This window comes from Nipponia nippon, unplaced genomic scaffold (genome assembly GCF_047370975.1).
Source record: "Nipponia nippon isolate SJK-2023a ecotype South Korea unplaced genomic scaffold, ASM4737097v1 scaffold_1, whole genome shotgun sequence".
Classification (NCBI taxonomy): domain Eukaryota; kingdom Metazoa; phylum Chordata; class Aves; order Pelecaniformes; family Threskiornithidae; genus Nipponia; species Nipponia nippon.
Genome location: NW_028262290.1, coordinates 51,357,489 through 51,374,142, shown reverse-complemented (window position 1 = coordinate 51,374,142; position 16,654 = coordinate 51,357,489). Strand labels below are relative to the sequence as shown.

Here is a 16,654-nt window from a genome sequence, read left to right as displayed (position 1 = left end):
AACAAGGGTGATACACCCTGGAGTGCCTGGGCATGCCCATCCTCTGCCTGGGAGTATTAATCGTTCCTAATCCAGCATGCTATACCACCTGGGAGTATTCTTCTGCCCAAAGGGAATCCTCAGCTGCTTCTCGATTGCAACTTTTAATTCCCTTTGGCTCCTTCATGGGCACTTAGGGTTGAATATCTCGGCTTCCTTCTTTAAATGAGAATAGCACTGCTCATCTCATGTGAAACACTTGGACAACCACAGATTAAATCAGCTATGTGTCTCAGATGGATCATTGCTTATGTAATTAGCTAACCTTTGTTTGCACGATGCTAGGACATTATGAGGTGAATATTAATTTGAGTGCAATATATTATTGTTATTCCAAGTGTCTTTCAACATATTTTTAGACAATTACTCTTAAAAAGACGGATCTTAGATGCATTTCTAAATTAGTTTGGCAAACTGATATTTTACTTCCAGCATTCACTTGTGTGTATGAGGAGCTTAAATCATGAAAGCAGCAGTACACATCCATCAATGTGTCACTGTGAAGATGCATAGGCACACACACACGCACACACTAGGTGCCTCACAGCCTTGCTACCAAGGTGGTGTGTAATCCCCTAACTTCATCTATTTATGAACGAAAAAGATGCTGTTCATTTCAAGCCAAAATGTTACTCTTGCTAGCACTCTGTGGACAAAGATTTCAATAACATAACTTCAGGAATATCTCAAGGCACTGAAGTCAGAAAGTCATACCATACAATGACAGCTCCTAGGATTAATTCATAGGATGGCATCAGGTTAATTCATGCTGTAATGTCTTTCCAGTATACTTGCACCCTCTTTTATGAGACCTGTTTCAGGCTTTGGGAAGCACTTATCCATGATTCTTTAAGGAATTTTACCTGGTTTTGTCGATCTCTTTGTTGTAGAACCTAATTTAATTTGAAAGTGGAATATTGCAAAATTCAGAGAAAATTAATCTAATAGATTGAGTGACTGTCAGTTTTACAATTACCAGGAACACTATAGTCTTCAACTCAACTCGTATACTGAACTTTTCATGTAAAGAATTTTTTAAGTCATACTTGTATCTCTGTTATACAGGCGGTAATGCCTAGGTAAGGCAAACTGAGCGATTTTTCCAAGATCACATAGCAAGCTCATAGAAGGTTTGGGACTAGATTCTGTATTTGGCTGAAACATAAACCTCTGAAAAATATCATCGGCATATATTCCATGTAACATATTGGAAGTTTACCACTCATTCAGTCCCAAAGCCAAACTCTAGTCACACAGTGCTCTCTACTTGTTGTCTCCGCTGAGTATAGCTCAGGCTTCTTAACTAGAGTCTGTCTTTGTGCCAGAGAAACAAATAATCTGCTGTGTGCCTTTAAGAAAGTTGGGTACTGTAAAGAAACCACAAATTCACATTACAGCTTTTCTGCTAACATCCATTGTTAACTCTGTCTCTGTAACTAGGCAATGCAAGGTCTCTCGTGCACCTAGTATAAGACATATATTTCATTCCCAGGACTTCACAGAGAAGTGTAACAGGTAGAAGTTCCTATCCCTTAAATAGCACTGCCCTTGGAAAAAAATGTGCTATTCCTACCTTGCTCCAAGAGATGCAGCAGATGTCTGCTTTGCTTAATAATTTGAATTCCAGCAACCCGTTCTGACCAGCTTTCATGAGATCTCTTCAAAGGCAGAGTTTTCCATGAGAGCTTTTCCTATGACACTTGACTGCTCTGCCTTCATTGCTGTCCTCTACCAGCTTCTGTTTAAGAGCTGATAACAGATTTTAGTAATCCAGAAAGTAAGTTTGCGAAGTGCCGGCAAAAAGAAGTTCCTCCCAATGGCTGGCCCAAATGCTGAATAAATGCTACCAATTATTCCTTTCACACAGGTGCTGGAGCTTGAGGCTGAAGCTTTAAATGTTCATACTGAATTCAGGCTCTGATAAATGACTATGCAGAGAATGATGCTCTGAAGTGTAGAAGAAACAAATGGTCAGTCTGTCTTTTCCAGAGTTACAGCAAGTCAGTATATCTTTAAACAGTTTATCTTTATGCATTTATTTCATCATAAAAGAAGCAGAGCAGTCATTTAAGGTATGCCTGACTTTAAATCATGAAAACAATAGGAAGACTGTAGCAAGTACTCTTCCAGTTAATGCTGAAATGGTGGGATCTTTCCAGCATGTTATTAGTTTTCTAAAATATATTGTATATTGCATTACCTAAAGTTGCTACTTTTACTAGACTGAGAAGTCTTGAAGTTTGCATTATGACTGTACTGGTGAAACACTAGAATTTTAAATATAACTAAACAATATAACTAAAGCTTCACTTCTTACAGTATAAGATCATAATTAATCTACTTCTCTCCTTTCCAAAAAAAGACAGAAATCATAAATGTCCTGCAAATAAATTGCCTTATGATTATGCACCGTTAGTCAATTTAAATTTCTCTTGTTCATGAAAATGTATTTAAATCATCGGCAATAATTTTGGTAAAGCAGTCTATAAAAACAAAAGATTTTCCATCTGGCCTATCATTTACATTAAACTTTCCCTTGCTAAACTGTTGCATAACCAGCTACATGGGCTGTTTATTGTTTCTACATTTACAAAAATACAAGCCTGTTTTACTAAAACTAGTGTATAAAGAATGTACTTTGACTTACTCTTTATTTTGGGAGATACTGTTAGAAATGAATAGTGATCATAAAAGAAATAGTAAAAATTACTTTAGAAACAAATCCTGCAGACTTCTCAGGAAAACTGTACCAAATATTTATGTATCCCATAAACCTCTTAAAAATAGAATGGAGAATTTACAAAACTGGATGTGAAAAAGGAAAAGTTTATCTAATAAAAGAAATAGTTTACCCAACATGTTCATAACTGTATGCATTCATCCTTCTAGGGAGCTGTTACCTTGAATCTTTCTTTTCATGCCACGGTCCTTTTGCTGAGGCCTCCTATGATATCAAATTTCATATCAAATTTTCTGGTATAAGCTGGTGTAAGGACACCTAGCTGCTAGGAACCACACAAGTGTTATTAACTTCCTTCATGTGGACCTTTGAACTGATGCCCGGGCTAGTGGCCGAGGAATCAGAGAGAAGTTAGCATTGTACTTGAATAAGTAGTACAGAATAATTTCTACAAATTGTCATTTGAGTGTTTCAATAAATTTGCTCTTTTGTTTCCTCTTTTCCATTTGTTCCCAGCAAATTAATGCTTTTAGCCACAGAGATTAAGCGGCATGTCAAGGAAGTCAATGAAAGGACTACAACTACCATCTAAGACCAATTTCCAGTCCAGTATAAGCACCAGCATACCATCTTCACTTTAGTGCAAATGCCTTTCAGCCTTCAAACAGCTGAACTTAAACCCCTCTATGTTAGCATCTGTACAGGTACATCATGCTTTAAATTTTTTTCTCCTTCCCCTCCTAGTCTTGGAATTTTGCTCTCCTGAAAGTTTTATTACTTTAAGACAGCATGTACAGATTGTGACTGTGTATTTTCTTTATCTATCGTTTCCTTTTCCTTTCCCTGCTTAGCCTCTATATATGTTGATTTTATGACTCAGCCTGAAATTGACTGTTTACCTATTTTCCATCTGCTCAGCCAGAGAGAAGCCAGTGAACCTGCATTCAGGTGCTTTGGGTTTGTTTGCAGGCCTTCTAACTCCACACACGCCACTTAATTACTGACTGATACTGGTGCAGATAATGAAAACTACTGTCTGAGTCCATGGAGAATCTCAAGTTGATGGGCAGTGAAGCTCTCGAAATATAGAGGCATATTCAAACGAAATCAGATCGTGGCCATTTTTCCCAGACATCGCTTGTGTGTTATTGTATATAACTCTACTATGGGAGGTGATGTGGGTCTGAGAACATATGTATTGCATGCGTGTGAGAACAGTGCATGATATATCCCTTATGCTGCTATGCTACTATCCCATATGCTAATATGCTACTAAAACAACAGATTGTCTAGGGCTTGCTGTTTTTTTTCCCACAGAATATAATTGACTCCTGTTCTTGTAAGTGGAAGTTTTGCATAACTAACAAAGATAAAAAAAAATAAATATAAGAAATTCTAGTTATCATCCTAAGCCTAAGTAAAGAGATTTGTTAAAGGGGGTCACACCTCATTAGCGCCACACAAGAACCACAAAACTGCTCGTATTTAGCACAGAAGTGTAAGATTCTGTCAGTCTCATTCATGTGAGACATTCTGAACGGCAGAACTGTATGGGTTTCATTATTTCTTCTCTGTCCCAAAAGCCTTGTCCGAGGACAGCAGAAGCCATTGCAGAGCATAACTTTCAGGGTCCAGACACTCTCAGATGGCTCCCTAGGAGCTTGCCCCACTCAGTAAAACTGATCTGGAAGATTGGTTTCATCCTCACTTGGAGAGAGTGGAAGTCCTCAAAGGAAGGGACTGAGGACCTTCATCTGAGGGTAAGGATGACAGGACATAAGCGAGTTTGATAGGAGGCACCTCTATACATGCGAGAGGGAAACTACTTATATTGCCAGGTATAAAACTTATTTGAATTACTGGCTATAGCTCAGTTTGTTCAGTTTCTCTGTCTTATGCCTCGCTGGTCAGAAAATCAATCCACTAATTGAAAAGAAAAAACTTGGCTAAAGAACATAGGGACACAACTGTATGATAAAATACCCAAATGACAAAATAATATTACAGCAGAGCTAAGAAGCTAGCACCATCACATCTCCTAATGAAGTGTCTGATAATTAACATGGCTGAAACCAATTGGTATTAACACAAAAAAAAAAAAAATAGAGATTTATAAAAGTTATAACTCTTATAATTATAAATCCCTCTTCTGTAGAGAATTTTTATAGTGTATTATATCTGTGCTATGGAAATCTATAATTGTGCTTAAAAAAATTTAGCAACAATATTCATTAAATTTTCTGCACTTTCACAAGGGATTTGTTCTAAATTTACTATCTTTTCCAAGTTCCAAAAATAAAAGTAAGTAAATCTTAATGTTCTTGAACTGCCTCTGTTTGAATTCTTAGTTATATTTGTCGCCTAATCCTCAGCTGGAATAAACCAATATGACACTAGAGTCTCCTCAATTTATACTGTTGAAGGTCTGGCTTCCTACCACATTTAAACATAAGGTTCTATTTAAAGCTTAAAAGAACTTGATGAGACTATGGTCAAGCTAGAGCTGAGGTTGAAGTAAACCTGAGGAAGTGTCTAAATTTGTGACAGCAACACTACCTAAAAATACAAAAACCTTGCTGGAAACAGATCCCAGAAAAAGCACTGCCTTTTTAATAGAGATCAGATTATAGAAAATTCTTGCAGAGAAAACCATGAAATTCAGATGCCAATCTAATCTAACCAATGGTTTGAAAGTCTGTTAAGAAAAGCAGTTTACAAAGAAGTGGTTTCCATGAGGAGCTGCTCAGCGTACTGTGGCAGGGAGTCTGTGCATAGCGGTTTTCCCCGATTATGATGGCCAAAGCAGCAATAATAGCACCGATGTCAGCAAATAAAAAACAGGATGTGAAAAATACGAGAGTAGACATTTTATTTTTACCCAGATGTTTGACCTGAAGTCATTGGATACTGACCAAAACGAGTACATGCTTCTTCACAAAGAATCAGGCATTATATGACCAAGATTGTTTTCTTCTTTTTGAACTTTAAGTCCATGAGCAACTCTATTAAGTAGTACAGAAAGCCAAGAATAAAAAGGAAATCCATTAAGAAGCAAAACAATAAAGTGGATGGATTTTAATGTTGCCCATTAGAAAGTTTCTTCAAGTAAAAAAAAAAAAAAGATACATCAGGCTCTGTGGAGAATGGTCAAGTGTAATTTGCTTAGGGAGTCTTATGTTAGCTATACCTTCAGCTGCATGCCCCAGAGTGTTCTTCTTAACTTATTCTTTGGAACTGGATGGCAAAGACGTTGTGTCTCATTTCCAGGGTTGCCCTAGCCCCTAGGATACTGAGTGAGTAAACATACAAAGACCAAGACTGAGAGGGACTGGCATGACTTCTACACACTGGCTACTGATGATGACTCGTGTTTTTGCTTTGAAAATGCAATTTGCCTTCTCCTGAATGGGGAAAGTGTTGTAAAGTACCAAACATTCACCTTCCCTCCTCTTTTGGCTTAGTACTTCTCTGCAAAAAAAGGGTGTGAAATACCAAAGCTAGGTCTCACATCAGCCACATGGACATTTTGAAGTTTTTTGTCCACAATCCCATCAAGTCTTTTACGGTTGGACTTGATGATTTTAAAGGTCTTTCCCAACCTAAGTGATTCAATGATTCTGTGATTCTAAGTCATGAGTGGTCGCTAGGAAGATGTTTGTAGCTAGAACATTTCAAAAGAGACCAAAATATATAAAAAATTGCACTTAACATGTCATGGACTTGGAAAAGGCTCTAACATAGTTTGTTACTAGTTGTGCAGTCTGCCAAAGGCGTGCATTCAGACATCATGCGTTAGAGGTGTGCAGCAGTACTGAGAGGCAGTTCAGTGAGCAAGTCGCCTCTTACATCAAGGATCACAACTTAGCCTACCTCTATTCAAAACTGTAATGACTGGCCTGATGCAGAGGGTTAAGGAAAAGTCTTTCATTATCTTTTCCTAGTATGTTATTCAGCAAAGACAAAGTGAAATATCTAGAACAATCATGAGCTACTTCAGAAGATGGTGGTTTGAGTCAGCCAAAATAGATGAGATGCTTCACTGAGAGAGACAGTGAGAAATCAGCCAAATGAGAGGGTACCATTTTAAGTCTATACAAGAGTGTAATGGTTCAGGGTTGAGCTATGATGAGAATGTGGGTGCAGATGTTGCAATTTACCTTGAGAGCCCTTGGAAAGTGAGAGAATTCATAGTGGTTTTCTATTATAAGAATATGTCAAGTAAACTTAGGAAGCAGAATGTGCAGGAAAATCTTAGAACATGAGCTTGCTGGCTGGCAGAAGAAAAGACAGACCTGATATTAGGCTGTAGAGGGATGCTAAGTAAAATGGTAGCTACTGAACTACTATGCACCAAGCACGGTTTACCATGCAACATTATGCAGACAGCCAATCATGAAAAAGCTGAAAGTGCATCAGCTGAGATACCTGAATCATGTGAGGTGATAGGACAGAGAATAAGAGAGGCTCCAGCTGGATGGATAATATGATCTAGCAGGCACAGTACAAGGACACTAAAAAAAAAATGGTCTATGAAGAAGGATGGCATCATCCTAATGTCTACATCCAGAAAGAAAGAGGTGAAAGAAACAAGAAAAAAGAATTAAAAAAAAAGGACAAGACAAAAGTGCAGTTCTGAATAACTGAGTTCTGAATTACTCTAAGCATTGTAGGCATCTAAATTTCTGTTTCTGCTGACAGAACTGCATTTTAGAGCATGGTCCTAGCTTCTGTGTTCCTCAGTATTCCAGTTATAAAGAGAATGATTTCTCTTTTTCAAAGTGATATGGTAGGGTCCTCAAATACTGTGGTACAAGAAATTTTTGCAAGATGAAAAAGATATTTTCATCAGAAAAGCAGAGACCAAAATGATCTTATCAGAATACATCTTTCCTGATGAAATGCAATGAAGACATAGGGCTTGCCAGCACATAAATGTACACTGCACCATTTTGCTGTTAAACCAGAGTGTGCACAAGTAACCTTATTGTAGCCTAGGTGTGATGTGAAAAGCTTTTAGTAAAACTAATGAAAGTTGACTTATAGACACAAACTGAATAATAATCATGCATAAGCACTTACGGTAGGAGGTGATAAATGCCTTATTTCCTTGATAAAAGTAGGAAGCCTAATCTGAGCTTGAAACATCCTAGTTGGGTATTTACGCTCTAGGCTGCAGATGTGCTTAACTGATTATAATATTTAAAGAGTGAAGAGAAGCTCCAGTACTCTGCAGGAAGAGTCTTCCACAGACTACATCTTTAGGACTGGCTTCAACATAAATGCCAGATATTAAACTTTTATGGGGGAACGAGATGCTCAATTTAATCTTTAATGACCACTGAGTAGAGACTCAGATCTATCTAATCTGAGAGACTTTCTAGCTACCAGCTAGCATGTTGGTTCATTATTATCCCAAAGAAAGAACAAATTCCCACATCACCTGGTGTGGCAATGTAGGATGGTGAATGTGGTGCCTGCACAGGAATCATAGGTTTTGTTCCTGCCTTTCCCACTGAACCACTGTGCAGCTCAGGTAGCACAGTTCACAAGTCCTCGCCTGTGCTAGTTTTGCTGTCTCTTAAGTTCTGGGGTACTTAGTGCCACCTTCCCCTTCCTTTGGTAAATTATATTACGTAGGAGCTAAATACTACCACTAGTATTACTTGCTGAGGCTGTTTTTTGACGATCTCATTTTCATTGCAGATTTCTGGTTGGTGAGCTGAATATGCCAAGTCCTGAATATGTTATGAAAGGGCAGTATGACATGAGATGTGCTATACTGCACATATCAGTAAGAGAATGAAACAGAGAAAATATATCAGCAAGGCTATTTTGGAGCAAACATTTCTTGACTTGAAGTTTTAAATCCATTCTTAAATGGACATCTTTTAAAATAGAAAGCGTGAACACAAAGAATGATCTATAATCATAGCAGTGTAAATGCCTGCTAATGTAATGTAATCTGTTTATGTCAAAATAATACAGATCCAGAAACACTTTCAGTTGCCTACATTTATTCAGTAAAGTGCTTGACATCTGTCAAGTAACAAAGTCTATTCCTTGCAGACAGGAAGAAACAAGGAAAGCAAACCTTATAAAGGCTGAAGGAAAAAGGAGGAGAGGATTTATTGGGAGGAAAAAAGGGCAGGTAGCTGGAGAAGAGTGTTTTATGCAGAGGGCCACTGTCTTATAAATGCTGATTGCTGAGAGCTGCCAGCTAATAAATTCTTATCTGTGTTTCTGGAACCTGGAATTACAACAAAAGATGACATGAGGGGAAGATGAAGTATCATCCCACGAATTATCGATACTGACCTTTTTACAGGATGAAGTTCTACGTTAGATAGGGTGAGCCGAAGCTCAGTGAAGTCAGTAAGTGTTTTTCTGTGGGTTTCTGCTGGCTTTGGATTTGGCTTAAAATAGATTAAAAAAAAAAAAAGAGAGATGGAGTTTAGAAATTTGGAGAGTCACATTCAAGAAAAAATTTCTCTCTCCTTTATTTTCCTTACTCTACCCTTCCTTCCTGTGGTCCTGAAGCCCTGCAGAAACCAGGCTCGACTCCTGCCTGCGCATGGCCATACCACAGCCTGCACAGCGCTATCAGACCAGGATAGCACTGAAAATTTTCAGTTTTCCATCTGCTAGTGACAGACCACGCTGTCATTATCATCTCCACGTATACACCCACACCCCTGCTCCTGTCTGCTTCCTCACATACATAATTCACTCTGGCTTTACACAGCTCCAGGGCCTCTGCATACATTTTTTGGTCACTTAAACTTTTTACAGAAAGCAAGTTGTTGAGTACCTGTGCTGGGAATGCCACTATAAACATCTTATTTCCAACTGCTTTGAGTCAAAGGCAAAAGTCTTCATAACATTTTTCCTAAAATCTGTCCACATCTTTAGGTATCTCTAGAGATTTTTCAAGACAACGTAAAAGGTGGCATTTTAGTCTCCATTTCTAGAAAACACACTGAATAAAAATGCTTGTTTGGCATAAGCACTTAACAAAAGGACAGAAAAATCACCTGGAAGGCCAGCAAAATCTTTTTAAATCTAGCTATACATCAAGCAAAATGAACATAATTTTATGAGGAAGGGAACAGGAGGATTTCTTCCTCTCTTTTTCTATCCGATAGCCTAATTTTCTGAACGTTTGCAAAGTTTCATCCTTGTTTTTAACTTTTAGGAAACCAGATCCAAGAACATGTCATTATTTTACTAAAGTATTAGGTTCTTGCTCACGTAAGCCGTGTTTTCTCATGTGATACTTCCCAATAAACTCACTGATACTCCCTGTTTGAGAAAGGACACCTCTTGTGAGCAAGGGCTGCCTTTTGTGCTGCGCAACCTACCACGCAGCTTCCAAGAATCTGCTCTTTAAAGTGAGATTGCAAAGGATCTCCTGCAGCTGGATTCCTTACCTGAACTACCCACAAAATTATGCCAGAAAAATTTGTCAGGTATTACTCTGCACAAATGCAGTCAAAGAAAATTTGGAGCAGATTCTAGTAGACACAGGATTTAGCTCTCCATCTCAAATTCTTAGTTTAGGCACTTATTTTCTATACTTTCTCAGTACATTCTGTAATTTTTTTAAAGCTTCATCAAATGTATTTGAATCACCAGGTTTATGTTCTGCTTATTCTTATTCTAGGCTTATGCTTCTCAGAAAACCCTTCCCAAGTGTTTATTCTGGAGACCAGAGACAGAGGTGCAGAAGAAGAGTTCAAAACTCAAGAGATGGAAGCGCTGCTTATAATCCCCACACATGCAGAGGCAGGGCTCTGCGCAAGAAGTGTGTCCGAACTGACTAAAGGTTATTTCTTTTGCAGTTATTTCAATTTGAAGCATTCATAGCAAAAGATGCCTTGTCATTAAAATCAACAATCCCACCACTGGAGTCCAATCTGTAGGAATGTACAGGATAACTGGAGTAAACTAATTTCCCCAAATGTTGTGACTGACAATATGTTGAAGAGGAGAAAATCTTTCACGGCTTGCTGGGTATATACAGAAGCAACGTCTTCCAGAGATTGCTAACTGAATGTCCATCCTGGAGATAATCTGACTACTCTGAAAGAGATTGTGATGATTTTGTAATCTTCATAATTGTAATCTTCATCAGTTCCTCTTAATATTGTACTTTATAATGGATTTCCCTTAAAGTACCCAAACGTTTCTTTTCTACAGGAACATGCTCTGCTCAGCTTTTATTCAATTTGATTTAATTCCTCTAACAATAAAGAGGACAAGGATGCTCAGCAAGTTAATGGATGGCAGGTCTTTGTAAGCGCTTGCTTGCTGTGGACTTAAAGGACACTTAGATACTTCCAGATCTCCATTTGTAAAACCTGATCTACTCCAAGTGTCTTAGGATTTAACAGGTTTTCAAGAAATAGGTTGAAAAGACCAGTGGATATTCTATCTGATAATGGGGCATTTTGTTTAATGGAACGTTTTAAAGATGGTGTTACTTGTCTGTATTCAAACCTCTCGTAGTTTTTATGAAGTACAAACTATTGTAGGAAGTGGTATGATTGGCATGTGCAATAAGACAATTTCCTTTCCACAATGTCACAGTTGGAAAAGAATATTTTTAAGCTGCTCTAGAAATTGAAAGCATTTATGGATAGAATAGCCAAATCTGATACATTTAAATTGGCAGCATGCTATATTTATGAAAGCCAGCTTTTTCTATGGAGGACACAAAAATTGTCTCTTATAGATGTGTCTCTATAGTGTGCTAAAGCCATAGTGGCACAAAACCAAGGGTGGTGATATTTTCTTGCAGACAAAATCAATAGCTTGCGGCTGGTGCTTCTTGAAACTGTATACCAGGGATCTCCCTTGCTAGTGCTGTATGGCATGTAGCAAAGCCCTCATAAAGTTAGGAAATACTTTGCTACTCACATGAATCACTATTAAAATATTAGAGGTATGTATATCTAGCCATATCTTTGTGCCTGAATCTGGCAAATTTTATTAAGAGAACTGAGCACTGGATGTGTTAGCGTGTGTGGGGTTGGACATGTGAATGGGTATGAAACTCAGGATAGCAACGCCATTAATCCTGATACAGATGACACAGTTCTCCGGCCTCCTTCTCCCTCCCCAGCCTCCCCTCCGGCTTCTGTGTCATCCAGAGCCTGTGCCAAATACCTGGTCTAGTGGAAGGTGTCCCTGACCGTGGCAGGGGGGTTGGGACTAGATGCTCTTTAAGGTCCCTTCCAACCCAAACCATTCTATGATTCTATGAAAAAGACAGGAGGTTCACTGTCTGCCTTGGATGAGCAGGAATACCCATTTCACAAGGAGCCGAGAGCACTGGGTGTCCGTTGTAGCGTGGTGGCCTGGGCTGCGTGGTTTCCAGCAGCCTCAGAGCACTGAAAATGGCAGGAGGAGGCGTGATTTCTGCAGCAGAGTTGCGCAGGGTGTCTTCCCAAGGACCTGCAGGTAGAAGCAGGGTATACCTTGCGTGGAGATAGCCCTGTGCAAGGAGGAAGCTGGGAAACCTTGATTTTACTGCCCGTATGTGACATGACAGGTCACGGCTTACGAGCGTGGGATGCTCTGAGATTCCTCCACGGTCCGTTAAAAATATTAACCCGCACACTTATCGAGGGAGGATCAGAGAGCGCCAGCTGAGCCGTGGGGTGGCGGGGGGTGTGCGGGTGTGTGTGTGCCACCTCTCGGGATGCCCGCGGAGCTGGCGGTCAGGGCACACACCTGGGGCAGCCCCACCGGCCCGGAGACCCGACCCTTCCCCGCCCACCGCAGGCCCCGGGGCCGCGGCCCCCCGCGGCCCGCTCCCCGCTCCCCGCTCCCCGCTCCGCCCGCCGCCCCGCAGCGGGGCTGCATCTCCTCCGCTCCGCCCCGCCCCGCCCCGCCCCGCCCCAGCCCGCGCCCCGCAGGCAGGGAGGCGCGGGCAGAGCGCGGGCAGCGCGAGGAGGGCGGGCAGCCCCCTGCCGCCTCCCGGCCCGGCCCGCCCGCCCACCCACCGCAGCTATAGGGCCGCCCTGGGGGCGGCGAGGGCAGAGCCCGGCGCAGGATGGCCGCGAGGCCGGGCTGCCCGCTCCTCTGGGCGCTCCTCCCGCCGCTCCTCACCCTCTGCCCCGCTCAGCCGGAGCCCCCCGCTTCCCGCGGGACGGGGCTCAGCCTCCACCCGCCGTACTTCAACCTGGCCGCGGCAGCCAGCATCTGGGCGACGGCCACCTGCGGGGAGGCGGCGGCGGGCGGCGGCGGGCGGCCGGAGCTGTACTGCAAGCTGGTGGGGGGGCCGGCCGCCGCCCCCCTGGGTCGCGCCATCCAGGTAACCGGGCCGCCGTCTGGGGAGCTGCGGGGGTGCCGGCGTTACCCCGGGCTGCGGGGTCTCGTCTTCTCCCGGCTGGGCGTGTGCCCCTGCAGAGCAGGGGAGCGGGGACCCAGCGGGACCCCGGGCAGGGGAGCGCTGGGAGGGGTGGAGGCGGGCAGCGGCGCCTCTGCCCGCACCTCTGCCCGCCCCTCTGCCCGCAGGCACCCTCCGGCCCCGCTGCCCCCGCCGCTCCCGGTGCCCACGCTGCTGCGGCGGCTCCCGGGGATGCCCGAGCCGCTCGTCCCGCCGGGCGGCTGGAGGTGGCTGAGGGAGTACCCAAGCCGTGTTTTGCGGCCTCAGCGCTTGGCCCATGGTCCGCGGAGAGCAGCGTTGATGCTGCTGGGAGTAAAGCAGTGAGCCTAGGGGGGAACGGCGGGGGACGTACTGCACTGGGAACCCCTCGTTGGGGAGCGGGCATCTCTCCGGGGGGCGGTGGGAACAGAGCTCCGGTGGCTTTGTGGTATTTTACAAGCGCTAAACGTGAGGCTCGTCATCTGTGCCTTGCATTGCGTGTGGGCAGAGGTTCCTTGGGACTCTGACAGGGAGTAGGAGCACCCAGGGCAGTGAGGATGATGACACTCTCTCCTAGCATAGCATAAGGTTACTACGCACATTTTGTGCCAGTCACAAAAAAACCGGCAAAACTCCTGGCAAAGGGTTAATGGAAATCTCTTTTTCATTTGATAGAAACTTGTATGAACATGTCTGTTAGATGGTGAGGAAGGAGTAACAAATGCACCAAACTCTGTGATGTACTGTGATGGATGTTCAGTATCAGTTTGATCAGAACTTTGTTAAAGGGGGGACTTTCCTAAAGCCTCAGACATTCCAAAGTTATTTTATGTGTATTCTCTTTCGGTGGGAGGAGAAGAGAACCAGAATGAAACTGCAATTTGAAAGGGATTTTGAAAGCTTTAAGGTCCACCTTCTGACTCCAGGCAATACAGAAAGAATCCAAGTAAATTTTTAGCATCTAGGAAGAAGGGTTAGTGTTTTGAAGTCTTATGAAGCGTTTGTATGTTTTAATAGTGAATCAGCACGTCATATGTGGTTTCAGAAGAGGTTCCAGTGGATAAGAGAGTTTTTATTTTCATTTTTTAATGGGGACAGGTGCTCAATAGAGGGAGAGAGGACTAAGAAGGTGCAGCATATGTACTCCTTGTCAAGTGCCAGAAGGGAGCATGCACCATCACGCAGCCTGCCCTCGCAGTTCATTCTGCAGCCACAGCCAGCAGCGTGCTTTGCCCTGAACTTCTCTCTGCCATGCCTCCCTGCCTCACCATGAAATCACAGTTTCCCTTACATCTGTATAGTGCCCTCTGTCATAAAAAGCTCAAAGGGCTTTGGAGATGCTTACAGGCTGAGTAATACACAGTCTTACTAATAGGAAAACCAGGTAACAGGTATTACATGCCAAAACCAAGGCTACAAAAAAAGGTTGTGATGATCAGGAAACTGCTTGGTCCTCTGTTTCTAACACACTTCTGAAGTTTAGGCATCCATCCCTCCACACTGAACGCAACACCCACGTTTAAAGTTGCCTGAGACAGCCATGCCACCAGGTGAATAGCAAGCCCAATAGTCTCTCAGCAACATGCTATAGCCCACTGCTGCAGTGAAATCTCATACTAACATGCCTTGGGATATCAGAAATCACAGTATAACAAAAATCAGCCAAAACAAACATCAGATAAAGATGTCAAGCAAGCGGAACGAAGCCTGTTGTGTGATGCACATTGCCATTGATGGTTTTTGTAATTGTAATTGTTCCCTTTATATACTAATACCCATCTGGAAATGCGGGTTTGCTGTATATAGGTAGAGGCTAGAAAGGGGGGGAGCTCCTCTTGTTAAATATTTGCCTTACAGGTCCTAGGTTAGAGGGCAGTTATGGCTCATGCCTGATTCAAGTTCCCAGAAGGACTCCTGACAGCTCAGCCCTGGCACAAGGAAGCATGTTGTGCCTCTTGCAGCGTTTGTGTAAGCATGGATACAGCAGCGTCTCTCTCCAGTTTTAACAAAGCCCCATTGAGATACATAACATGAATACTTCTGTGCTTTACCAGTAGTTGTTGTGGTTCAAGAAGGGCTGGAAAGTCTTTCAAAAGGCCAGGGAAATCCAGCCATGGAAAACGCGATAACAGCACAATGTACGTATTATCAAGCCACTCCACCTCACAAGTTCAAAGACACTGTAAATAAGAGAATCTCTTCTTTCGTGGAAGATTGGAGAGAAGTGCATTAAACTCTTGCAGAAGCTGAGCTTACGTGGAAGGATTTAAAATCAGCATAAGTATTCACGTGTTGTTTCTTAAGAGTCTGAGGGAAGGTCACGTGGCTTTTACATAAAGTGATAGGTGTAATAGCCACCGTGTCAGGCCAGTTCAAGGTAAAACAATGCCATACACTTGACTCACTCGCTTTTGGGGTCTCTGCAAGGCTGGATTGCAGCTGTTTCTCTGTGAATAGGGAAACTGGAAAGAAGGTGAGGAGGCTGATCCTCTTTCTGACGAAGGGAGCAGCCAGCTCTGTTGCCAGTGCTATCCCAAGCACTGAAAATAAGGCAAAGAGAGGAACAGCAGCCCCAGCTTTGTTTCCACTACTCTGCCATTGGCCTCTCTTGTTCAGCTTGTCATTTAGTTATGTGTCTTTTAATGAAGCCTTTAGTACCTGGCAAATCCAGAAAGAGCATTTGGAAGTCATTTAAAGCTCTTCTGCGAGGTGATCGGTGGGGTGGACAGTCCCTTCAGAGGCAGCTCAGCCGAGGCTCTTAAGGCAGTGCTGGCCATATGCTGTGGAAAGCAGTATGTTTTCCCTTATTTAGCGCATTGGCAAGTGGGACAATGACTTAATAAGAACAATGTTGAGCGAAGAGATGTGCCGCAGTGTAAAATATTTCAGCAACTGACAGATAAATGGCATGCCTGGTTTTGTCTGCCAATCTGTTTGCAGTGGTGTGCGGGTGTGAATTATAGTTTAACTGCATACCTGTCCTGCCCTGCCAGCGGGCACAGAACTGCTAGGTATTAAATGGTGAACAAATCCTTCATTGTTGTCACTTTCTATAGCTTACAGGCGAGACATTTTGATCCCTGGATGTCTCTGGTCCGCACCGGTGTATTTCAGCGAACTCCTTCATGCAGTTCCAGTTTTCTCCTTCACTCAGGAGAACCAGGGGAAAGGAGGGTAACAAGGTCACCAGCAGATGCACACCTGCCTGTCTGATGAACTGCAGCCAAAATCAAACAAAGACTGGAGGCCCAGTCTCCTGGAATGGAGACGTGTCCTGTAGCAGACAGGCCGAGCGTGGCGTGCCTGAGATACTGCCAGTGGGAAGCAGGGAAGGCTGCTCTGTCCAATAATTTATTTTCTTTCATTTTTTGTTTTGCTGCCTTGTTGGCAAGGTTGCTGGAATGTACTTTAAATAACTGAAACTCCAGCTGTTGCAATGAAATTCTTTGAATTATGTGCCTAAAAAGAAAAAGAAGGTATCTTGAGTTCAGATCAAGTGCTCTGGTATACTGCAGTCACATAGGTGCATGTAAATGTAACACTTGCGTTTAATACTCCCCATGGTT

General features: G+C 42.7%; 1 protein-coding gene across 2 annotated transcripts in view; it reads left to right on the top strand.

Moving 5' to 3' along the window:
- The first annotated feature begins 12,773 nt into the window (after positions 1-12,773).
- The window catches only part of LAMA3 (laminin subunit alpha 3), a 122,156-nt gene continuing 118,275 nt past the window's right edge, over positions 12,774-16,654 (top strand). For both annotated transcript variants that reach the window (XM_087754927.1, XM_087754922.1), the window contains exon 1: positions 12,774-13,034. In XM_087754927.1, the coding sequence (XP_087611053.1) occupies positions 12,774-13,034 (261 nt within the window). The remainder of the gene's footprint in view (positions 13,035-16,654) is intronic.